Source organism: Mugil cephalus, chromosome 11 (assembly GCF_022458985.1).
Source record: "Mugil cephalus isolate CIBA_MC_2020 chromosome 11, CIBA_Mcephalus_1.1, whole genome shotgun sequence".
Taxonomy (NCBI): domain Eukaryota; kingdom Metazoa; phylum Chordata; class Actinopteri; order Mugiliformes; family Mugilidae; genus Mugil; species Mugil cephalus.
The window spans coordinates 20,957,545-20,984,123 of record NC_061780.1 but is presented as its reverse complement, the minus strand read 5'-3'; the positions used below and the strand labels follow the sequence as shown (position 1 = coordinate 20,984,123).

The window sequence follows — 26,579 nt, the reverse complement described above, 5'->3', positions numbered from 1 at the left end:
CCCCGCCCACCATAAAGTTAAGGGAGTGCGGACATTATCTGCGGAGCTGCTGGCTCACCTCACTTTGACCTGCTTCAAATGCTTTACTACATCTGATTACATCTATAGCTGTCAACCACAAAGGAGCTCTACTGGGGGTGCATCCTACATGAGCTGGGTATTGTGCATTGTAAAGCGCAAACGTGGTAAAATGGCACAGAGTGACAAAACAATGTTTTCATTAGTCAGTCTTCGAGTTAGACCTTCACCCACGGTCTCAGGCCGTGATGCAATCTAAACAAGAGTCCTCTGCTGGCCCCGCTCTATATGACACAATAAAGGGACAAACTATTTGGGAGAGCTTGCACGTGAAGCCACCGCTCTTTGGGCTGAGATATGGGCACCAGCAGGGCAGCCTCAGGGCAAGCTGGGGCAATGTCACGTCTGCCTCATCTGGAGCGCTTGAGGAACTTTTGGGAAAGTCTTGGGAAAAAAAAAAAAAAAAAAAAATGGAAGGAAAACGTCAATGTTTTAATGATTTGGATAAAAGGCAAGACAACTGATTAGTGGAAAGGATTACGAAAAGGCAAAAAAAAATAATAAAAATATCTGTCCGTTATAGTTCATTGAGGCCCACTTAAACTAACATTATGAAAAGCAGAATTATTACATCCCAATTCTCTAATGATTCAAATGAAATCATAAATGCTTGTAGGTTATAAAGACAACAAGGTCAGGATGAGGAATCACCAAATTTACCTGACATTAGAAAACCTAATGTTTATATTAGGGCGAAGACTGAGAAATAATGTGGAATTCATGAAGTTCAACATAAGTACCAGACTTTCAAGTGGTGTCTGGTTCAGATTTGATGAAATGCTTTAATTTCACTTTGAACTCTGTGCTGATCTCAGATTGTGATTATTTCACAGCACAGTATTTATGGTTATTGTAAAAGCATGGTTTTGTAAATAAAGGGACACACTATGGCTATAAAATATCACTTAATGTGGCTAGTGACTGAATTTATTGGAAAGGAATAAAGCCGCTATGAACAATAACCATTTAATTAAATTAAGTTGCTCATAGTTTAGCCATTGTCCACGAGGACCAAACAAAACCGCACTTAATCATTTTCATTCCAATATTAAGGAGTCCCACTCGAGGTCAGAATTTACACCTGAACTTAAAATGCTAAAGGGATATTACAAAGGAGGACTTTTAGGAATAAAAATAAACAGTCAACATTATTACTGACAGACTCATCTCTGCATATTCATCAAATTCTCCTTGCGTCATTTTGTCTGCATATCTCCCTCTTTCTTGCTAAAATGTCAGAAACACAGACACATGTGTGCCTCCCCCCCCACTCCCCCTCCTCCCCCGCGCCTCCCCCACAACCACCACTGCTGAGGTTTATTTGACTAGAAAATTACCCTCCTTGTGTTTAACATATCTCCAATATTGTCATCACCAAATATTTATTTGTAGAGGAGAAGACCTCTGAACGGCTACATTCCTTCAGCTTTGCAGCATTTACACCACTTGTTGCATGAGAGCGCAAACACCCACAGACGCGCACGCAGCCAAGGTTGGATGTGTTTACGAGAGCATTTCACACAACCATCTTGCATATTTATAAAGTGCTTGTGTACTCGCTTCAGTGAAAGTCCGCTCCATTTGGAAAGTAACTGAGGGTATTTGCATGATTATGTCTACTTCCTCTTTTATAAATGACTCCTGCAGCTCTTTCCAGATTATAATAATATCTTCATCACTTCCACGGAGGAAACCACCCGCACCACACTTAATGATTAAAAGAAGTGGCTGAGTGCCAAAGAGAAAGAAGACTACATTATATAGCTTTATTATGTGTCTGAAACCAAACCTACTACAATTACTTTCTTTTTTTTCACAATAACTTCCCCGGTCTGCTTGCCAGCTCACTTATATTTAAAACATAATTCAATATAAGTGTTGGAGACCTAAGACCTGTTTCCAAACGCTGATCTTAAATCCATGTTTAATAACTTGTGTGAGAGAAACCACTGAAGGCCATCCAAGGCCGGAGACGTGCATGTGTCGTGCAAACTTAGCACACACACACGCACACAAGTATTCAACAATAACACCATAGACTACTTTCAGTATTGTCCTCACTGTTGAATCCAGTTAAAAAGAAATCTGTCTGAGCATAATTTGCAAAATATAGTCTTTGTGCCCATTGTGGTCTACCATCAACTTGACACGAGGAAGCTCTCAACCAAACAGCACACCACAAGGGGGCAGCGAAGTAACAAGGACGTGGAAAAAGGTCAGCCAGACTTCCTCATTAGGAGCTGAAGGAGGAGCAGGAACCAGAGCAGGGTGTTGGGGTGTTGGTTGAAAGTGGAGGGGGTTTAGGTGAAGGAGTGAAGGAGAGGTGGAAAAAGCAAAAGGAAGTTCAGTTTTAGTTTTAGGGAAGCAAAAGGCAGAAGAGGAAGACGAGGAAGGAGAAGGGGAAAGTAGAAAGAGGGCATTCTGGGAAGAATTAAAGATTCTGGCGTATATGTGTGTGTGCAACGGTAAACACAAAACCACGCAACCTGTAAGCCAGCATTATGGACTCATAAATGGAGAGTAAGAGTTAATTCTCTTAGGTTGACATTTCCCCACTTGTCGAATATAGACCAAACGTTTGGAGTACTAAAAATATTAAAGCTCGCCTGCCACCACTGTCCTTTGAATGGCAGTGCAGGAAAACACAGATGTTAGCAGACATAAACAAGGACTATTGGCCTCCCAGAGAGCTGTCCCAGTAAAACCACAGGTCCCAGAGGGAGGCGCCCTGGTATCTCTTTAGTGACCCTTTCTTTAAACAGGCCCGGAGATGTTGCTGCTTCAGAGCTGGAGCTAGAAGGAGAGGCTGAACTATTGCTCTCCATTACCGCAGTTTGTATAAGTTCCTGGACATTCACAATGGTCGCCAGCCACACAGACTACGCAGGTTTGTTTGGTTTGTTGCCTTCTCACCGCTTGATTGATGAACTTGCTGCACCGCTGTTAGCTTCAGCTGTCTGACTGTCTACCACGCATGCGAGAGCTGAAGCTGAATATTTCTGGGAGAAACTAATGGAAAAACTGTTAATGAGAAACTTAAAATCTAATTTCATTTTTCACAACAAAGATATCCCTTTACACTCTTGTTTAGTGCCTGAATGCTTTTCTATTACACATTCTGCAGTGGTTCATAGAATCTCTACCGCAAACACTGTCAAATTCCCATTTTCTATGTGTGTGATATTCTGCCAGCCCAGATGTCCAAACCTCTGGCTGTTTGTCTGCCTCAATAGCCCATATTGAACTCCCCAATTCTTAACATGCTTCTCCGCCTCGCACTGTTTTCTTTCTGCCTGGCTGTCTTAATGGCAGCCTGCAAAGGGCAAACCACAAAGATGAAGAGTCCAGTGACCAATGCAACACATGTGGCGAAGCAGAAACACACAGTCCTATAAAGCCTAGTATTACTGTAGTACTTGCTACCAAACCGCAACCAATTTCCGCAACCAAACGCGGCACACACTCACCCCACCCAATGCTGTGTCATTCTGACAAAGCGCAGCCAATAAACAATTCAGTGCAGGACCATCACGCAAATGCGGGAAGTGCCGGGAGCCATCCTGAGTCAGAGAAACCAAACATTTCTATATTTATATGTAATTATTTTTCTAAAAAAACAATAATCAAAAGTGAGCTGAAAGACTGCAGGAAATAACAACGTAGCTTAACACCCAAAAGAATCACATTTCTCCTCTCGGTCCTTAAAACCCGTCTGTATGCTCATACAGTAATTGGGTTTTGTGCAGCATTTTTGTGTGTGCACTTCAAAAGCTGCTGGTAATTACTCACATGCATTAAACTGGAGACCACAAACAGCCATGATGCCACGCTCTTTTCAAGTTCCAAATGGTGTTTATTAAGCCGCTGTTTCAGGACCAAATTCTCAGTGTCCATAAACTGCAGAATTTTAACTCAGTGACAGTGTGCTGCAGTGGTTTCACATGAGTCACATCCCTGCGTCGGCTGCGTCTCGCACATATGCAGAGTTGCACGTGTAGAATGAGTCACAATGAAGCATATGACAAGTAAAGTCATAATTTACTGCGTGCCTATTTAAAGGCTCTTGGATCTGCTGTTTACCAGCAGTGACGAAGCGAAATTTAACTTGCTACTTGAGAAACGCATTTAATTTGATAATCACGTTTCATATTTGAGGACACCATACAACATATAACAGATACTAGAGGGGGTTAGTCACTGGCTGTGGTCCATTACCCAGGGTGTCAATGGAGTGTGACCTAACCACTAACCACTGTCTGTCTCTTTGACAACCGTCTCCAGCACCCTGCTGCTCTTCCCCTCCCCTGGCACGGATGACCCTGTATTCACACCTAGATAAATGCAAGGGGGCCAGCATGACTCTGAACACCCCTTCGACATCCCTGATACCCAGGTAACTCCCTGTCAGGGTTGTCCGTGTCCGCAGGTTCGCCTTATCTCCTGATGTGCGGACACCAGCTGAGTGGATCTGTTGAATGTCGCGATAAGGCATCTTCTTTTTTTTTTAACAAGTCCTGCTAACCTCAGATTCCTAGATTACATCTAGATTACACAGGATTTAGGGTGGAAGAATACATCGTTGTAACTCTTAGATTGTAATGTAACAGATTGTTACATGTATTGATTGGCTACAGCACTAAGAGACACTATGAAAAAATCTAAAACTTGACTCATTTTGCCAAAGTGTCTCGGTAAACGTGTCCGGCTCCAGGCTTTGTTGCCACTTCAGTCTCGCTGCGGCCTCAGAGGAAGCTCCTGTGAAGTTTTCTGATAGAAGAGAAGCACTGGTAGCTGATAACAGAGGTGTGAACAGCAGCGCAAGCGGGTCACCGCAGGGGGCTAAAATAAAAGACCAGAGGTTAGAGGGGTTACAAGACTGGATGAGAGGACTCAACCAGAGTTGAGACACTTGCTCGAATGGAGCGTTTTGGGTTTTTTTTTTTTAACCTGTATGTGATGGCTGCATATACCTTACATAAAATGAAAACTGAATTTTGTAAAAAGCTGATTTGTAAAAAAAAATGCAATTAAGTGAACAAGAACTTTGGTAGGGGTAAAGTAAAGTAAGGCACTAAAGGGCTGGTTATGGGGACTGGTTATGTGGGTACGTTTGTCAGATACACTATAAGCACTATTAAACGTATTGCTCGGACTTGATACAACGCTTCATGCAACACTACCGTTCTCTTGAGTCATAAATCTACCATGTGACTCTGTGATAAGGTTCCATGGCTGAACCCCCCCCCATCTGCTTCTTATCACACCGTCGACCCCTCCCCACCCCCCTCCACATCCCACCTAACCCCACCCTACACGATGAGGAAAAGCACGACAGTATGACCTTTGGCACTTTAATCAACGGGCATTAAAGGGACCCTTAAACAAAACCGACGGACTGGGCAGATCGGACTGACAGGGCGACTGGCTGGCTGGCCTGGAGGCTAAGACGGATCTCGGAGCAGCGGCGCTGAAACGCTTTCGCCAACACATCTGAGGTGGCAGAGGTGGTGGGAGAGTGTCGGCCATCGCAGGGTTTACAGATTAGCCTGGCTTATTGGTTCACTATAGGGACCTTCCACCCTTTTAGGATTGTCACACGTCATGTTGCTTGGCTTGTCCGTTTAGGCCTTGTCTCAAAGAGGCAGGGTCTCTGTCTGTCAGGCACAGATGGAGGTGAAAGGGTGAGAGTGATTTAATGATCCTGTAATGTCGGAGAACCTAAGAGAAGCCGCCAAGCTTCACAACAATAAAGCGCCCAAATCCGGACACCCACTCGCGTTAGCAAATGCACACAGACGCACTCGCCAAAAGCACAATAGTTTTGTGCAGAACTTTCACCACAACACTCAGCGTTAGCACATGTCTACATAGATAAAAGACTTTTCCTTTTGAATCGTAATGATTTGTAACAAGCGGTGAAGTGACGGCACAAGAAAAATATGCAAAGTGCACCAAGAGGACAATGGTGCAGTCACAAAACATGGCAATTAATCACAGAGAAAATGAGAATTAGATCAATGTGTTGATATAGCTAGGATAAAGGAGCAAAAGCCTATAACTTATACTAAAAGAGGGTAATATTTATAATTCATGCTCCAATGTGACCAGGCTGGGGGGTGGGGGGGTCAAATAACGGTTAGTGCGCCAAGCGGACTTCCAACAAATCCACAAGAGGCGGTGTTACCCCTAAAGTTGCGTTAGACCAAGTTGCCACAACCAGCTCTGAATGGTTGGCTTTCCAGTCAAGTCTTTCAAAAAAAAGTGTTGGTGCCAAAACAGCTTCTCAAGTTAATCAAAGACGCTGTTAGGTAAGCCAACCTCTTAATTACATAACGGCTTATGTTGCACACATTACACCATATTCCCATTTCCCCCTTATAAACTCCATAACTCACAGTCATATCCAGTTTTCTATAGAAAGCAACGCGCCCCTGTGAATTCTGGCCTACTGCACGCGGCGCGCCACACATGTAGACAAGTCATCCATCTCCCTCTGTAGAGATGCAGGCTGAATTTAGTGTCTGCACCTGGCTGGAGATCTTCTGCTTGTCCAAAATCCAGGCCTCAAAGTGACACTTTAAAACACAGCAGACTCATTCAGCAGTCAATCAGCAGTCTTCACTTCCTCTGCTCATGTTATCTGTCACCCCCCCCCCCCCCCTCCCTACCCCCCCTCTCCCTGTTCCCTGCTCAAACACACTCATCTATTATCATTCTAATTCTCTTCATTACATATGACTAATGTTATGTCAACGTCCCGGGATCAAGTGGATTCGCGAGATGAAATTTCCATTCGTTGCAGTTCTCAGATAAGAACCCCCAAGCAGAAGGATATTAAAAGAAAGACGCACATAAAAAAAAGCATAAAAGTATAAGTCAATGGTCAAATCAGCATCTTTATAGGCCCACACTTCCAGTTTTACATGCATACTTATGAGCGCACAGTCAGACAACAGCACCCAACTGCTTTCATCATGCCTTCAATAAGATAAAACAGCCGCGTGCTGGTTACCGGCCAGTATCTTTCTACTACGTTGTTCATTCTCCCCAGGAAGGACAGGAAGCTCTGGAAGCCTTATCAGGAACATCTTGAATGCAGAACACTACTACTAAGCCACTGCTACTAGTCCACGGGTTAATTAAAATCAGCCTAAAATTCATTTTCACAGACATATATATATAAATATATATGTGTGGCTGTGAAATGATGCAATTATAACCACACACTCATAATGTACGATGGCTATGTCAAAGGTCTTTTTCTGCCTTTTCCCAGACATTCCAGATACGAGGCCCTAAATTTGCCGTCAACCACAGAGCTGACAGGAGGGTCTGAGCCTTGAAACCCCGGAGCAAAGTCTGCAATTTGGCTGTAGAGCTCACAGCCTCACAGGAGGAAGGATGTAGCCCGTAAGGCTGGGTGTCAAACCTCCATCTCAGTCCAGACAGTTTATGCAGCCTGAAAGCTGATTAAGCTAATACACACTGTGGGCACAGGCGCGCATTAGCCGCAGCTTTCAAAACACCAGATCATATTTCGCGGTAAAAATGTTTTCCTTATTAATTTCGGTAATGAATGCGTTTGCCGTGTAAGGTCTGTCTCCAGCTCCATCTGCCTTCATCCTCTCTCTGATCTTCCACAGATCTAGATGCCAAAGCAGCGTTGATGAGTCATGGTTAATTCCGACCTTTTCATTTTGGCCGGCGCTCATATTTGGCCTTAATATTTCGCTTACTTGGGAAATAAAAGAAACCCCAGAGATGCAAAGGGAGCTGGTAACCCCAGAATGCTGATGCTGCGGATGAGGCCAGAGCGAAAGATTAATTTAAAACACAGGTTAGGGTTAGGTAGATAAAGTTAATAAAAAAGGTTAAAGATTGATTGCAGATGAGAAAGCTTCATCGTGAATGACAGCTGGTCATAAAAGTTGAGTTGAGTTGAAGATGACCAGTCACATGAACTTCAGAGACAATCAGGTTCAGGTTACCAGGAGAGGCTGAGGCCGAGGGGGGAGGAGGAGGAGGAGGGCAAGGGAGCAGGATGCGCTCCTCACCCAAGAGACCATAACTCTCACTGGACCAGAGCATCTGTCACTAGAGGTCGCCCTGTTCGGAGCTCCCACTCACCTTTCAGAATCAGTTCCCATTGACAGCTTCCATTAACATTCCTGCCCAACCTGGCAGGCAGCTGAATGAAGGTTAAGTGGGGCTGTGGTGGTGGTGGTGGTGGTGGTGTATTAAGCTGGGGCCTGGATTAGTTTTTAAGTTGTAGAAGAAGATGGAAGAAGAAGGAGAGCATTTGCGTGAATGATAGAAAAGTGTAAAGAAGAGAGAGCCAGGGAGAGTGATGGAGGGGGGACGGCTGAAGAGGGGGTCAGGCCGGTACAGGGATCTGGAAGTGGTCTGGGTTTGCGTGCACGAAAACACGCTGAGCACTTACACGCTTGCTTGTAAGTCGTGTTGTTCAACCAGTTCAGGAATTAAATGTGATTATACGTGATGCAAAGAGCTCTGTGAGAATGGGGAGTTGTAATAGTGTTTAAATAATTGTGCAGAACAAAGAATTGTAAACCAAGCCAAAAAAAACAAATAAAAAATTCTCACCAATATACAAATTCATCTGGGGCTGACCCTGTTGTTTCAGGTCAGCAGTGGACAGCACTGGTTGACATAAACCAGGCTGCTGAGTACCAACTCCCTATAGCCATTAGCAATGAGAACCGAGCTAAATCAACTTAGTCACACTACGACACCAAGGAGAGTAAACAGTGAAACCGATAAATCCATCAATCAATATAATACTTTTTTATTTATTTATTTTTAGATGTCTCACATTCTGCCGTGTTTTATTAAACCGTGGGCCTAAAAGCAGATCAAACTAGATTAAAATCTACAAACATTAAGAGAAAAATGTGAATTGTAACAAACAACCAAACACAAAACCTGTTTTGTGGCATTCTTCTCTGATTCTTTCACCTAAAGCAAAAGATACATTAAACAAAAATGACTTTCAGTGGTTATATGTGATCAAATAGTCCATTTAAAGTTGCTTTGTTTTGGATAATGTTTCTACCATTGGCTGATTGACTTTCACAGTGGAAAACTTGAAATGTTTTTCATTCATGTGCACAAAGAAAAGAGTTGAAAATGTTACTATAAGGCAAATAACTGAGCGTTTCTCTTTTTTTACTGGTCAAATAGACAATTACACAATAAATGATCCTCCATTTAACTGTATAGGTTGCCTCAAACTTGTCAAATTTAATCAGTTTTTTCTTATTTAATATAACCAGTGTGCTCATATAACAGTTTAAATAAGGACCCATCTATACTCTCGCATGTGAATTAGCTAAAGTGATAGTTTGCCCAATGTTAAAAGCTCAATTTGGTCACTTATTAATGGCCGCAGCTTGAATCTCAAAACATTTCTTATAATTACAGCAACTCTAACTATGCTGCAAATGCCACGCTATCTCATCTGTCATCGTCCAGTACATGTTACAGTTAATGAGGAATTAAGCCAGATCTGTGGTGGCGAGTTACATAACGGCCTCAGAGACGATACGCTGTAGCCTGACCTTCACCTCCCCAGAAATCTAACTGCGCGGCTCAGCGACGTAGACGGCAACAGCTGCGAAACAACCACCGAATGCGCCGAAAACTCTCTCCCCATCTGCTTAGATGTCTTCTCTATTTACCGCCTTGAAGTGATTTCAGTAACTGTTGTCCCAGATTTATTAGCTCCTACTCCAACATGAGACACTCGGTTGCCGTACACAGAAATACTCAACACAGATGACAAGGGGCTGACGCACATTTTAGCAGCGCAATTACAGAACAATGCCAACACATAAGTGAAGAGGTAGTGGTTCTGCGTAAAGCCATAGTAAGAAGCTTGTGTGCATGTTGTTTGCACCAGACGTGTCGGTTACAATTTAACACATTTAAGGTATAATTTAACAGAGGTTTCATTTCATCTGCCGATCATCGTGCTGTAGTGAGCTGGTTAAACCTGTATGTCATCTGTAACCGGGCTGTGATGACTGTCGGTTCTTTTCTAGGAAATGACGCCAAAAAATGTTCCTGTGTGGTCTCAGGGGGACTCGCGAAGACAAACGAGGCCCCCGCATGCAAAACGAGAACAAGTACAGGACTCCGAGGAGGAGCAACAGTTTCCATATTTAGGAGGGTAAATATGTGACGATTGAATAAAGACTCCGAGAATCCATCCTTCAGTCTGTCTGTCACTGGGACAAATCACGGTGGTTTCAGACAATCGAAAGAAAAATGCTTTGAACAACAGAAGGTCAGGCTGCTGGCGGAAAACAAAAACCATGCACGATCCACTTTGTGTGTTTCTCTTCGGTTGCCCTCGAAGAAGCATGCAGACTCCAGCAGTGGCTCAAAACACAAGCCAGCACTAAAAATAAATAAATAAATAAAATCTAAAGAACTTGTAATGTGCACTACTGGGAGTCTTGCATGTGTGAATGAGTGCGCAGGTATAAACCAGTTAAATGGGAGAATTCAACATTAGCGCAGGTTGTGTGTGTCACATTCCATTCTTGACTGAGCCTCAGTGAACCCCCCCCTCCACCCATCAACCCTCCCAGTCTGGTTCCTAACGGCTGATTCTGTTAATTACTTTGCCTTTTTATTCTGTGAGAGTTGTGAGAAAACTCTCTTACCGCCACCGCTGTCCCACCCAGCCCCTCTCCCACCCCCCCATAACAACCATTAGCCTAATTAATTACATCTGAACTCAGTCCTCCAGTAATAATCTCCACATCAGCATCAAAAGAATTTTTTTTTTTTCAAAGACCATAAGTTCTTACCCCTTCTCAACTATATGGCTCACCCTCCCCACCCACCCACCCCCTTTTTTCATCACCGCTGCTGCCGCTGCTGCTTTATGTGGGACTGTACTTAGCCCGCGAACTTTTAATATTTCCCCTTGTATTCATTTGAGGAGCTGGTGCTGCTGTAGTTCTGTGTGGTAAAGCTTTTTTTGCCCAATGTTGTGTGCGCACACAAACTGATTCGGGCAACGGTGTAGCCTGGGAAAATGTGTTTGCGGAGCGCATAACAGGACAGGAGAAGAAGAGGAGGAGGAGGAGGAGGAGTGTAATGTCAGGGTATGGGAGAAGAGGCGAGGGGAGGGCTTGGTACGAGGGAGGAGGTGCGCCGCGGCAGCTGAGCTGTGAAGAAGCTAATGGGCTCTCAACCCCCTTCCCACGCCCACCACGTGTTTTCTGATGGGCACTCAAGCGGCGAGACAGATATTGGTTTGGCTACTGGCACAGAACTCCAGCCAGCTCGCCTCAGCACCGCTCGGCCCGGGCCTACCCTGCGTCTGCCTCGGCTCCGGTTAGCCTGTATGTGACTTCAGCGCTGGCGGAGTATAAATCAGTAACCAACCTCTAATAATGTAAGGAGGTGGCGGTTGATCTCACTTGCTGGAACAGCAATAATGAGAGATGAAAGACAAGAGGCATGGCTCACAGACAAACAGAGACGCTGATAAACTTAGTGGTGTGATGATGTTTGCCTCTGTCAGCAAAGATGGGAAGTCATTAGAAAGAGAGAGTTTGCACTGCGAGGCAAGTCTGGAGTCTGTCGAGTTAGTATAAAGAAAGCACTTAAACCACCATCACTGACTTAAAGATAACTTTTTTTTCCTCGTTCCTGCACCAGTACAAATAAATCTAACAGTGTCCTGGCACTCCGCAGTCAATCTGGACATTATCCCCACTAATTTGTGAGAATAAAACCCCCACAAGCCCCCGATTAAGTGATCCAGAGAAGCCCAATTGTTTTGATTGTGCTGTGTGATGTTTGATCTGCCCGCGTGGAATGTGGCGACCTTTAATCCAGGGACAACATTCAATTAGATAAGGTTAAGTAAATTGACCTCCTCCATCCCTGCTACTCCAGTCCGGAGGAGTAAACAGCTTGTAAGCAACATAGTGAACGCCAGAGATTAGAGTCGGCATGCCATTTCTGATTCACAGCACACAGTGTGCGTTTCTGGTATGAAACTAGTGAAAACTACACTAATTACCTGACCCCCTTTTCTTCTTTACTAATGGTGAATGAAGTGCATACGGCCAACCACTTTGAGCTACGACCAATTTAGTACCGTCTCTCCCTCTAAAGAGCTCGACTTATAATTACTCATTGTAATAGAATAGCTCTGCAGTCACACATGCAAATTTGAAATGATAGGAGTATATACTGGATGTGTGTGTGTGTGTGTGTGTGTGTGTGTGTAGGGGAGAGGGGGGTGCTTCAGACCTTAAAAATGAATTGCACCTTAGTGGGAAATGAATCAGGGTGCCCTGGGAATTACATTACGCCCGGTAGCTGACAAGCTAGATCACTATTTTCCAGCTGCTGAGAGGCCAAGGAAAGCGTCTCCCCCACCACTTAAAAGGGGAAAAAGTGAAATGCAGGGAAAGCCGAGGAACAAGAATTACTTCATGTGTTGTCTCAGTTCGAACAGGACATAAAACTCCACATTAAATGAGATGATGCTCATCTGTTGCTAAACATTAATGCGCTGTTACAAAGTACATAAAAAAAATCTTTCATCTGCGCTAAGATTTGGAACAGGAAACTTTTCAAAACCCGGCGTACAACGGACATGGATGGATGAAAATAAAATTAAAAAAAATATTCATGTCAAAATTAAGTTTAAACATAATGACGTAAGAATATTCCAGGTAACACATCTCTCTTTATATTTTAACATTTACTGCATATTCTTTGTCACACGTCTGTACGTAGCGTTTCTAAATTTACTGCATAAGTGCTGGAAATAGTTTAAACTGAAAATGATTAAAAGACAGTCTTTACATCTTTAGCGTCTTAATGAGACGGATTAGCTAATATTGTCTCCGCTTTCACACGGCGAAAAGGGCTAATTGCCTCTCATTCTCGGACGCAGCTCTGCTAAGAAAGCTAATTTTAGAAGTGAACCAGAATGACCCCCTTTACACTCAACGGCTACAACTTCATTTCTATCTGACAGACAAACCGCCATGCTACTTTACACAGACAGCAAACTCTAGAAAAGCCTGTAGTTTTAGAGCATTATTATGTTCACTGGCTTTATTCTATTATCTATTATTATTCTGTTCTGTGAATTCTCGTCCTTCACTGCTGCACTGACCAACTTCCGCGCGAATCGTTAAAGTGTCATTCGCCTCGATCTAGTCCCAAGCTTTACATCTGTACATTTTTAAATAATAACTGTGACCGAATCCAACTCAGAAAGGGAGCGTGATGAAATGGTCAGGGCCGAGTGGCAGCATGGGAGCTGTAATATCATGTAAGAGCGGAGGCTAGCATTAGCAGCAGCTTTAGCCGCAGTCACACTCCGGCCCTACCCCGTCTCCGGCCTCAGCCCGCATCCCCCTGTACGCGATCTCTACGCCCGTCCCTCAGACTCACACTTCAGTCGGGTTTAAGCCCTGTGAGAGTGGCCTAAGTAGCCCAACACTTCACAGATGAACAGCTCCAGTAATGGGCCGTGATTGACCTCAAAAGTCAGCTCTGAGTGGGTTCCCTCGGGTATAATCTCCATGTTACCTGCTCTGCTTCACACACACACACTAACTGCAGAGACACGATGAGAGTTGCCGCCTTGAAGATTAAACAGACCTTTGAGGAAGTTACGGGGTGCTTAAACAAATAATCAAATGGAATAACTGTGTATGGTCTAGTTTCATGCACTTGCGTTGAATCTAAAATTGAGCGTGCAGAACCCATTTCAGACGGAGCATTTACATGGCATGTTTTTCCCCTAATTCCATTAGTTTCCTGAACTTTCTGCGTACCGTCTTCCCGATATTAATCGAAGTGCAGTATGTTCGCCTTCCGTTAATTTAAAAATCGCTCCACTTCGCTTACGAGATCGCCTCTCGCAGTTTATTACAAGCTCGTACAATAAATGTATTTTTAGTACCACTTCGTCTACTGCGGCTCTATCAGCCAGAAAGAGATTCAGGCAGCAGCTTAAAGCCATCAAGCTGCTGCCTGAGACAAAGCCAGACTGTTGATTTAACACTCTATGGAGTGAGTGAACACATGCAAAGGAGGGGAATAGAACATGATAGATGGATGTGCGAAAGTACGGCAGGCCTTTGAAAGATTGTAATGGAGGAGGCTACCAGGGGAGATCCCACTTCACTTCACACCCCATCTACAGTGTCAGTGCAACCCATTTACAGGGTACGGTTTCAGTGACAAGGCAAAGGGGGCGCGTGGAGCCGTTTCTATGTATGTGTTTGTGCGCTACGAGCGCGGCCCGGTTGAATCTGCGTGCGTCCGTGCGCCCTGGTCAGATCAAAGTCAGGTGGAGCTTCGTTCCCCACCTGCTCTCATTAGTCTTAGGGTTCAGAGACCCACCTGTTTCTGACTGCGGTGGACGGGGTCTCTCAGGACACATGTGGAAAACACACTTGTGCAGGTTTGTGTGAATGTGACGCAAAATAAACAAGTAACAACATATATGTGGTAATTGTTTACCTACGCGCGGGGGAATGCGTAAACGCTGTAAATTAATATTGAAGGGTGGGCTTTATTCGGCGTAAACAAACCGAAAGACTTTCTTCCTTCCATCTGTCTAATTTAAAAACAGTAACCGAGGAGAAAGCTGCTTTAATATCTACTAGGGCTCTAAATATGTTCAGTATTACAGCAGCCTGGGAATTCTCAAAGGATTAATTCCATGTAGCTTTCATAATTCCCTCCAATATGTTAAAATTGAGATTAAAGATCACTTTGTTCCCCTATTCCCACAGCTCCCATGGTATGGTAAAGAGATCAAAACTGGAGGGCTTTATAGGGAACATCTTTAACATTTGCTCTGCTCTCAGTGTGCTTGATTAAATGTAACATTTTGAGATCCCAGAGTTCTGAGAAAAGCATAAATCATTGTCTCACAGCTGCTGGCGTGCCTGGGGAAAACACATGCAATCCCTCACTCTCCCTCTCCCTCTGTTTTTTTTTTTTTTGTCTTTTTCTACGATCACAAAGCCCACCCGACCCGTTGGTCCCTCCTCTTCTGGTGAAACTCAGACGATGAAGGCTGTGTGTGTGTGTGTGTGTGTGTGTGTGTGTGTGTGTGTGTGTGTGTGTGTGTGTGTGTGTGTGTGTTTGCGTGTGTGTGTGTTTATATGTGTGTATTGGGGATGAGGGGGACACCTGCAGGCTGCTGCTTGCCCCAAGGTTCAGTATAAACTCCAGCTCCTCACACGCCCTCTAGCCCCATCCAAGGCCCCCTTAGTCTTTCCCATCAATCAGCAGTGACAGCCCCCAAGACCAAGCCAAAGAGAATAGTCAGCCGGCCAGCCACTGTCCAGGGATCAAAATGATCAAGCTGTCTCTTGAGCACCACTGATAATTTACACTCCGCGTAGCACTGGAGGTCATTATGAGTGACACGGCCAAGAATTTCTGGTCCTAGCGATCCATAAGACAACTGCTCCACTCTGATTAAATTCACAAATAATTTATGGATCTCATACCAGAGGCATCTGTCCGAGTGTGTGCTAGTGAATGATGACATGTCCCTGGCTCTCAGTCGGGCTCATGTGGAAGACTAACCTGTGCCCTCTGGATCCCGTCTTCCAACCTGGACCGCTGCCCACTGTGACTTAAAAGCAACTACCTCACCCCCGAGCTGCACAGGTCTGCCTCCTCCTCTCGCTGCCTCGCTCCTTTCCATTTTTGGTTTTACCTCCACTCTGTTTGTTTTAGGTTTTTTCCATATTTTGCCTAACTTTTTTTATAGTACTTGGTACTGGCATTGAGTTCTTATTATAAGAGAGGACACAAAAAAAATCATGTTTGGTTAAAAATAAAATAAAAGGCTCCACCGTGCCACTGCCAACCCATCTTATCGGTGTTGAATCCGTCTAGATAGAGACTGCTCAATTAGGAGAAATCAAGTGGGAACGTCACGTTACAACGTAAAGGCTTTACGGCAAGATATGAAATTACTCGACCGCTTTGGATCTATAAAAGAGGACGTTTCAAAGCGGAGCCGCTTAGTTCTTCAGCGTTAAAACCCACGTCTTTAATCGTGTCTAATTTATTAGAATGTTCCAACCTCAACTCTGCTAAACGAAAACACATTAGTCCAGATCTGCAGGAGTTCTTACAAGTGCACAGGGACTCCCACCGACCGCGGCCCCACCCACGCTCTTCATTTTCTAAGTAAATTGGAATTTTGTTTTAATTCACTGGTAAACAATTAGACACAAAACAGATGTTACTGGCCATATTTGAAAGCTACTCATTGAATTTGCTTTGCATGAAAGAGCTAGAATGAGTGGGAGATTGAGACAAGATTAAAACATGTGTCGAAGCTGCAAGTTTAAAGGGCCCGGACTAAGAATTGAATTATTTAATCAATCGTGACTTCATCACTGGGAAAACTGTTTTCACAGCGACTAATGTGCGCTAAAGGTGTTGTACTAAATTGTTTTCAGGAAGTCATCTCCATCACGAGAAAAAACACCAGAAACAAGTGTTTCCTGACTGGCGTGGATGCAGTTTGTCTATTAAACTGTCTATCAGTTGTGAACTCTGAGATACGGGACTCTCTGAGATCTTAAAAAAAAAGAAAAGAAAAAAAAATGGAAAATGTAAGGCATGGAGGAAATGGCTTCTGGGATGAATTATAGGATCTATAAGGAAAGTGCTGGTGATTTCCAGACCCTGTCACAACCTCTAAGAATGAGACAACACAGAGATCACACACATACGACCGGAGAGGGGAAACACTAAAAGCAAGACTTCTCTCGACTTATAATCAACTGCAGTCAATCAAGTGCGCGGAAACATGAAAACACAAATTAAACTTTATGTACGCGAAAGCACTGTGAGCTTCTGAGCGTCTGCACTCAAACACCTCGCTGACAAAACCTGGGCATCTTCACGTCAATTATTCCTTCCTCGCACTCTAAATAAATGTTGTGCTTTGGGAATTGGGCAAACGGATCCCGCAGCACTGTTCCGCTTTATGATGCATCCTTACAGAAACCAGAAGCAACTGCTCAAATATGAAAAAGAATATAAAAGTTGATTGTAGATCATTACGTCCTAATGCTTTCAGCGTGTCTATGGTGTAAGGAGTCTTACTCCCTTAGCCTAGTATTATGCTCGACGCGTAATGATCACGCTTTAGGAATTCGCTAAATGGAATCAACAGAACCACATGGGACGAATAAAATGCGTTAGATACTAAGGCCAAGTGTTCTAGCGACGCACAAACGCAGCGATCGCAAAACGTCGAGGCACTGAGTCGGGAGGAAAAGGGTGGTGCAGCCCCCCTTCGGAGTGGTGCTGTGCCACCTTTCATCTCCGGCGGAATGAGGCGTTGCATCCATCATTCCATTAGCATTGCTTTAACAGGCTCCCAGTCACCCTGTGGATGACAGCAGGGACATAGGACATGTGGACTGACCAAAGGCTTTGATGTAACCCTGACCACCATACACAGCACAGGCCTATAAGCAGACACACACACACACACACCCACTATGAAGCCTTGTCCCTTAGCGGCATGTTTGACACAACGCACACAGAAAAAAGAGAGCAATGTCCAAGTCTGGTGAAACTGCGTCCAGCTTTGAATCCATTCAAAGGCACATTCGAGTAAAGACGTTTGAGGCAAATATTGGAACTGTGTCCATGCGCGAGGGTGTGTTTGTGAGGCGTTCGAGAGCGCTTGTGCAAAGAAGACACGCAGATAGAGTGAGTCAGAAAGAAGCAAGAAACAAAGAACATTAAACATCGAAGACAAGGGGAAAGAAAAGAGGCAGTGATGAGAAGGAGTACAGGCCTACACTGCTCCACATCTGCTGAAGATATATCCCGTGCTTCTGGGAGTCGGCCCCCCCACCTCCTTTTCACCTTCATCTTCCTTCACTCTCCTGCTCTTTTTTTGCTTTCTTTCAGTCCTCTGGTTTGTGTTCAGATCAGGTTTTAATATTCAAAAATATGTACTGTCCTTATGAGCCATTGCTTCGCTGAAATAATATGCACTCTAAATCAAAGTAATAGTCCGGGCTTGTCCACTAAATAACATTTACCAGAGTCCCTGAAATTATGTATCTATGTATGCGAGGCAGTAAACGATAGAGAAATGCATTGTGAGAAATACTACGTTTCTTTTAAAAAATCTGCTTTTATGTCAATGGAACTTTCGGGAAAAGAAATTCAGCGACTTTCCTCACATAAATCAAGCCGAGAGTTTCCCAGGAAAGCGTGCTATTCCCCCGTTTTACATCTTCAATTCACGTGAAATGGGATAGTAGGTGCATGTTAGGATCAGCTCAAATCATTTTTTTTAAAAGCAGATTGTATCCAGATTGATTTTTGAGTGCAACTTGGCTTCAAAGCGTTTCTTAAAGGGGGGTTTGAAGTGCTTTTCCAATCGGATGCATCTCAGTCTGGACGCTCGAACTCAATATGAAAGCGCAGTGATGATGATGATGAAGTTAAATTTAGGCTGGCGGGAGTGCTGAGGCGAATAAACGCTTGCTACTAGAAAACAGTAGACAACAGTTTGTGGACAGACATCGAAATAAATCTTGAGCGGAGAAAAAAGCTGGAAGGAATCTACCAGAGCAAGACAATTTAGAGTCGTGTCACCAGCGCAGCTAAGGAGTTATTGACTCTAACATAGTTGCTGGCGGATGTTATGACATCATTACCATAAATTGGTGATGTCTGCTCTTTTTTAAATAGCTAACTAAACGGATCGTCCTGCAGTCTTATCACCGCCCAGCTGACAGTGTGACAGCAGCAGGAATTGAATGCCTGCTTAGGAACAGTCTGAAACCACCTGAGGTCAGCTCTACGTACATCCCACTCCTGACATGTTTAAGGCCCGGGGCCCTGATATGATTCAGGGCCTGCGTTGGGGGTTTATGGGAGTCAAGGCCACATGATGAATCTCTATAGCTGTGCATTAAAAGTGATGTACAGTTGTGACTCCGAAGACAACTCTGAAAACAAATAGCGGAGGTGTATTGTTTTACATCGTCCCTCCATGCTCTTCCTGTATCTGCTGCTGGGTGAAAGGAGGGGGGTTGAGGGATAGCAGCCCAAAATGTACTTTAAGACTTTAAAAAGAATCACCCACTGTGGGCTTTTAGACACTTGGGAGCAATTGAAGGCATGACATAGGGGAGACTGTCAAGTATATGTACTTCCAGAGGTATCAATCTTTCCTCGGAGCGAAGCGGAGCGGGCCAAAAAACTAGTTGCAGTTGCACACGTGCAGGAGAGTTTATTGATGACACACTAACATTCATGGCCTCAATTACAAAAACCACTGCAGGAGCTACTTCAGTTTCAAAGAGCACTCCCTCCCTCTAAACACACATGCAAACACCCGCTCTTACATTGACACAAGAAATATAATCTGCGGTCCAGGGACGCAATCAAAAACGGCAACCTGACATCAGAGCAGCCGTCAACAGCAATCCTCAAGTGGTTAGCTGTTGTTAGCCAGCTCACCCCAGCGCTGACAGAAACTAAATGCTGTTTAGAGAACTGGTGCTGCCTGTTAAGAGATGCCGAGTCGCCAACGCGGCCTCAAGGATAGTTGAGTGGAAAGCGCTTATCGGCTTTACTAAACAAATAACTGAAAAGGGGGGCGCTGCATGACATTACGGGATGAAGGAGGAGAAAAAAAAAATGACAAGCAAAACAAATCTTTCTGTAACAAATCCTAAAACTACAACCTCACTTTATGTGACATGAAGCGGATCGGAGGGGAGAGGAAGCAACGCGTGCATTTAAAACACCTTGCGTACCTGAGTTCCTGCAGTCGTCTCCTTGCTGAGGCACCTGAACAGAAAACGCCAGCAGGTCGGGGGCCAGCAAAGACTCGGGCTTGCGGATCTCATTGAGCCAGCGGCTCATGTGAAGTTCTTTGGTGTCAGACGGGCCCTGAATCAGAGGAACCAGCTTCTCTTTCGCACCCTCTCCTGAGCCTGAAAGAGTTATAAGACATGATGTGTTACAAACTCCCTAATTACCAATATTCGTTAAAACTGTTCACACTGACACTAAAGTCTTCCTTACAAAGTGACCAAGACACATAAAATAATACTGTTTTAATCATTTTATCAAGAAAATTGGTTAATGAGTTAATTATGCTGCAATAGAATAATCCAGGGGTCTTCAACATTTTTCAAGATTAAGTAGGGATCCCCTCCCCCTGCCTACTATATGTGTTTTATATAAAATGCAGCCTAGTGCTATTTATAAATATACATTATTATTTTAATTTTTTCATTTAATATTAAGCTATTCAACTTTAAATATTCATTTTACATTGAAGCGTGCATCTGGAATTTCACCTGGGGACTAAATAGGCTCTCGGCAAATTGCAGGCCAATTCATGCTAATGTGTATTTAAAGAAATTTAAATTTGTGGGGGGAAATTAAAAAATATATATATAAAAAATGTCTAATCAACCAAAGATTTTGCGACCCCCCCTGTTGAAGACCTATAATCAATATGAGACAATCAAAAGACCACACAACTGATTGAGAGAAAATGTACTACCCGCCTTTGTAGCCTTGTTTCATTTCGTTTTCATATTAAATGTTATTTGACAGGCTCATTTATCAACACAAAATTGTTGCCTGTGTGGCTGGAAATAACTCATCACACTAGAGATGTCCCAATCAAGTTCTCTTGGCTCCCAAACCTGATACCAATCTCTTGGCCAATCCGAGTCCCAATCTGATCCTAATTTAAGAAAATTTCCTCCCATGGACATGCGTAAGAGATTTTCTTATCTTATGACTGTATTCTCCTGGATCACATGTGCAACGTGTATCAATACAGTAAACAGGGCAACAATGTAGCTCAGGCTTTGGCTTCGGAAAACCTGTGTTCTCTGCTACAGGAATGGACTGGTCATCCAACACCAGAAACACTGTAACCCTCTCAGGGAAATGTTTTGACCTGAGGTCGTCTTACGGAAACTTTTCTCTGTGTTTGTTCATTGTTCCTTTTCCTGAGTGTACTTGACATATTCCATTTTGTGATTTAGTTCTGTAGGTGAGAGTCAAGTCGGTGACAACAACAATTTATGAATTGGTTCCTTTTCTTCCATTTACTGCGTCTTTGACATTAGCCGGCAGTCGCTAAAAATACAAAGGCTCGTTCTTTTCAGTCCTGATCTGATCATTTTAAAAACAGCCGGGGGATCTCTCTTCCTGTCTTGTCCCACAGCTGATTGAATATATGCTGAATCGGCTAAAAGGCCGCCATCGTGACCCAGTGACGCAACACTGCACATGGCGTGAAGCCCTACAAGTTAATTTTGTTGCCTCCTCATGAGCACATTATAGTATAAATCATTATATGTTCATTTGGAAATAAGAAAATTAACTTCTCATACTTTTCCTTTGTATTTCTATATTGACAGCTGCAAAGGATCGTCTGCTCCACCAAACATCATGTGTGAAGTTTGACCTTGTGAACTCTATGCTATGACACTAGCTCCAATAACATCCTCGCCATCAAAGACGTGGCCACGTCCCAACGACAGAGTCCCAAGAGAAAACAGCAACTGAGACACGTAGCTGGAAAGACATCATGATAAAGACCGAGCAGGAGAAAAAAGACAGAGGAACAGAGTGGACTGCGTAAACGTATAAGTTAAAGAAAGTAAAAGAAGAGCCCTAGTCTGTCTCACTCTTTCCCTCCTACACAGGCAGTAAAGTTTTAACAGGGCACAGCTGCACACACCTGGGGTCCTGGCGCACACTTTTACAGCTCCCACGGTTCCCGAGGCGCATTTCACCGTCGCACGGCTGCAGAACTTCAGCTCCAGATTTTGGACCGAGCCCTCGAGAGTCGGTGACGGGCCTTGATATTTCACACCTAATAAAAAAAAAAAAAAGAGAGAGAAAGAAAGAAAGAAAAAAAAAGTGAAAATGAACTGCAGTCCGGCAGGTTTAAACGCTGCTTCTGTTATTATGTTAAACACCTGAGTGGCCTTTAATTGTTCTCGACCAAGCGATCCAAGTCATCAATAATTAACCTGTTACTGAACTGTGTCGCTATAATGAGATAAATATTTCAAAGACGGTTACAGAGACATATTGAGCAGGTTAAAATTTAAGTGCCCAAAAAGCATAACATCCTCATATCACATCACCTGACTAACTTGTGAGAACATTTTCAGCCGACTGATACGATTCTGGATAAAGTACCCTGAGCTCAAGTACCTGCAGAAGACATTTAAAGAGATAAATCCCTTAAATTGTTTTTTCTAAATAGTTCACACGTTCCCAGTAAATCTGTTATTGAATGAATTGAATATTTTAAGTTAAAGAACAGGGACTACTGGGAGTGTGAGTAATAGGTCAATATGGATGTTTTTTTTTTCCAAAACATTATCCAATATATTCACGCCTGTATCCAGCTTAGTGTCAGATACGACTCACCTCACGCCAGCATTACATCACAGCAGACTCAAGCCTCACTCTGTGATTATTTCTCTTAATGGCAGCCTAGTGTGGAAGAACCCTCCGTCTTCCATCTTTCCGAAACGAAACGATTTGCATTATGATATGTCAGTGTTATTTCTATGGTGAGAGGCTAATTCAAACAAATGATGATGATGATGATGAGGAGGAGGAGGAGGAGGAGGGACAAAGAGCTGGATGGCTAAAAGATACTGCAGAGTTTGGGAGTTCTCAATCTGGTCTGAGAGAAGAGAGCGGGATCCATTCATCACATGCTACATTCTTCCAGTGAGCTGGAACTGTCTGAGGGAATCAGACTGAATTCTTACATCACCTATTCCAATAAGGCTTTGCTTCTCAAAGTAATCCCCCCGGTACAGCGATTGCACTTTATTGTGAGTGTCCACAATTTAGGGACTTTATAAGTCACTGGTGCTTTTTCCTGCCCCAAGATCAATAAACCAGAAAAGCAGCACAGTGTTCAAGATGAAAAAAAAATAATACATGAAAATCAATAAAGAACGAGAACTGGAAATGAGAGATTTACTGACGCCTGGTAAATGAGAAGATTCGGCATTAATAACCAATAGATGAACAGTGCTACTAAAGGCTATGAAAGCACATCTGGCAACAGGCAAGTACTCTCCGACCTGCATGAATCCTTACACATCTTCCCCATGTATCTGATGATGAGTCAAGTTATTATTGTTGAAATCTGACAAGGGTGACCTAGCGAAAAACCCGCACGGAGGGCGGATAAGGGTGGGGTCTGAGTGGACACACGGCAAATTTAACCAAGGGAATTACTGGAAATTGCTAAACAGAAAAAAAAAAACTAACCACCGACTTCCCTCCTCTCCTTCTCTCAGACAAATTACCCATCAACCTCTTCACCTGCTGTCAGAGAGGCCCTCTATGAGCCCAGATGGAGGAAGGTAACGTTAATAACCCTCCTTCTGTCTCTCTGCCTCCTCTCTATGTGGTTAGCTACCCCAAAGCAGAGGGTCAACCACTGCCACAGTTCAGCTGCAACCTCAGGAAGCCACTTTCTAATCTCAGTACAATACAGTTTGTTGTATACGTGAATATCATACATCATTTACACCTTATGTAAAGTAAACACATGACCCTAAGCAATAGGATCCCCATTCATACTCTCACATTGCTTAACTCATAGAGGTATTTTAGAGGAGAGACAATGTTTCGAGTCAACCAGTAATATCTGAGTTCTGAAACTTAAACTTAAACTTAATAAAACCACTTTTGAAATGCTAAATTTTAGTTTAGTCATAATTCCATCCGCTTACTATATAAAAAGATTAGTTTTGTAGAAACTAGGAGACTATGTGCAAACTCACGAATACGCTGTGTATGTCCACACACAGCACAATAATTTTCGGGTTATGTCATGTGACCGGTACCAGAGGGAAACATACAGAATGACATACGCACTACATAAAGCTGGGCTCCCTTCTCCCAACAGAAACAATACAGCCATATACATTTGCCATAAAAGGGCTGGAGCAGACATTTGGCTGCATTATTGAGTGCGTCTCGCTGAACCTTAAAAACATATGACCCCTCTAGTCGGGAAGAACAGACCAACTTAGAGAATGGATATCCAGATCCAGTGACCGTTTGGCCTTTTTCAAAATAGCACTAAAGGAAAAATGACAGCAGCGGTGATGAGTAGGCCGGCGCACGGACTGACTGTTCCCCAGAGTCGGGAAAAGATGGAGATGTTAAAAGCGCAAGCCAATTTGAAACATGACAGGGGCCATTCCCTGTACTCTGTTTGCTCTGTGATGAATGGCACAAGGGGTAATACTATAACATATCCCCCTTGCCCACGTAGATGTCCTAAAGGGCATGTTGCACCTGCTGGGTTGGTGGTTGTTGCGTGGAGGAGGAGGAGGGGGGGGGGGGCTCTGGACAATGTTTTGTCCAGCTGTTAGACTATAAAAATGTGGGGTACACAGGAAGAGTAAAAACACACAAGGGGCTGGTAGTTTGCTGGCTTCAGTGTGTTTTATGCGTGCACTAGTGTGTGTGTGTGTGTGTGTGTGTGTTACTGCGAAACACGTGCGTTTCTGTGTGTAACCGAGCGAGTGAATGTGTGTGGTGCTGTTACTCGTCAAGGAAAGGCAGGTGCAAGAAGTACATAAACACACAGCTAGAGGCCAGAGGCTATGGCACTCCATCAAACACTGAGAGGGCAACAGTGGGCAGCTGGATTTGCCATACTAAACACTGATGAGAGAGAGTACGGAGAAAATGAAGTGGAGGAGGGATGTAAAGTCGGTTAAGAGAATAAAAAAGAGAGAACAAATACACTGACACAAATGTGAAGTGCAGGCGGCTTTTTTTTTTTTTTTTTTTTTTTTTTGCAGTCCGCATACCTCAATAGCTGATATGCACGGGGTTCAGTATATGTGTATGTGTGCAGAACATCTGCGCACTTGAAAGTCATGCCTTACACATTCCAACATGTCCTGTTCGCTCTACTTTGAGGAATGGTATGGGAAAGTTGTCTGCCTATGCGCTGGACCAGGCAAACTTACACTCCAGCTCGAGAGGCATGAATTAGTGGACATTCATGATTAAAAAAAATAAATAAAAATCTGATTTAGAAAGAAAGAAAACAAATTTTTAGCATTCACTTGGAAATATGATCACAGAAAGTGGTGTCTTTTGTTCATTTTTTTTAATATATTCACTTGTACAAGAGGAAATATAAGGAGGAATTTATAAGCGTTGAATTTTGCTGCAAATAAACTACATATTTCAATTAAATATTTATACAGACACACAAAAAAAAAGAATAAGGTACAACATATCCACATTAAAGCTATGTTTTGATTCCTCCCCAACTCGTGCATTGATGACCAGTTTTATACGTGTTTGCAACTGGATGACAGGATGATGTACCTCATCTCTAACCCCCAACGGGTAGGTAAAAGGACAAAGAAAAGACAAAGAAGGAAAAGGAACCTGAAGCTTTAAAACCTCCGAGTCTGGCAGCGGGCCCACAGCAGCAAGGGGGCTGACAGAAAAAGAGGTAGACATAGACAAGTTGGGTAGCCTGAAAGCAGCCAGCTGAGCCATTAAGTGCTGATGCAGAAACAATAACTGTCTCTCTTAAGTTAGGAGGGGCTGAAGTAGAAGCAGTAAGTAGGAGCAGGTCTACTGGCATCTTGCCCAGAACTGACACGCAGCAAAAATACAGACACATGCAGAGAGAGTGGGACAGAGGAAAACAGACAAAGTGAAGCGGTAGTGGTTTGTTCAGCAGTTAAAGCTGAGAGGAGTGCAGCTTTGTCAGTCAAAAGTCTTCTGACTTTCAGGTACTCTCACTTAATTTACAATTAAACCTTAAAAAAAACAACGTAGAGTGGCTTGAAAGATGTAGTGAAGCGTTATATTTCTGTCATAACGAAATAAATGTCATTCACCTGGCAAAAGCAGCCAACCAGGCTACAGCCAATAAGTGACATATTTTTAAATAACTGTGTTGTTCTAACATAAGACATAGGTTAGAGCATCAGTAGAAAACTTTCCCTGTGCCTTTTTAGATCGGCGGTTGGAAACAACCGGGCAGTGTACACGAGCAGCAATGGCCGCCGCCACTAAATCACCGCACACACGTAAGCCCGGTGCCAGTGTTTGGGTTATTTTAGTCCATAAAAACCTTAACAGCGCATTCCTCTACACTTACACATTAAGAGGCGAGAGTTTTAACAAATAACCCCTCGAGATGCAGTCGGATGGAGTGAGAAATCAGAGGAGCGCGTTTCCTGCTTTCCGCAAGTACAGCGGCGGTGGTGCTCGCTGCCTGTAATGGTCACGGTATAAAGACAGTGATGGGGTGTAAGTGCTGGTGGTAGCAGAGGCTGGGGGTCTAATTTTCATAATTTCCATCCCCTCCAGGTGCTGCCTGCCTTTCTGTCTCCCCGCTAAAGCAGTGACACATGTTCCCTGCGCATTCAAACCGTGGT

The 26,579-nt window shown here is 43.6% G+C and overlaps 1 protein-coding gene across 5 annotated transcripts in view; it reads right to left on the bottom strand.

The window, feature by feature from the left end:
• LOC125016930 (vacuolar protein sorting-associated protein 13B-like) overlaps positions 1-26,579 on the bottom strand; it is a 302,660-nt gene that overhangs the window by 202,225 nt on the left and 73,856 nt on the right. For all 5 annotated transcript variants that reach the window (XM_047599702.1, XM_047599699.1, XM_047599703.1 and 2 more), the window contains exons 18-19: positions 21,863-21,997; positions 19,911-20,090 (exon numbers count right to left, since the gene is read on the bottom strand). In XM_047599702.1, coding sequence (XP_047455658.1) covers positions 19,911-20,090; positions 21,863-21,997 — 315 coding nt within the window. The remainder of the gene's footprint in view (positions 1-19,910; positions 20,091-21,862; positions 21,998-26,579) is intronic.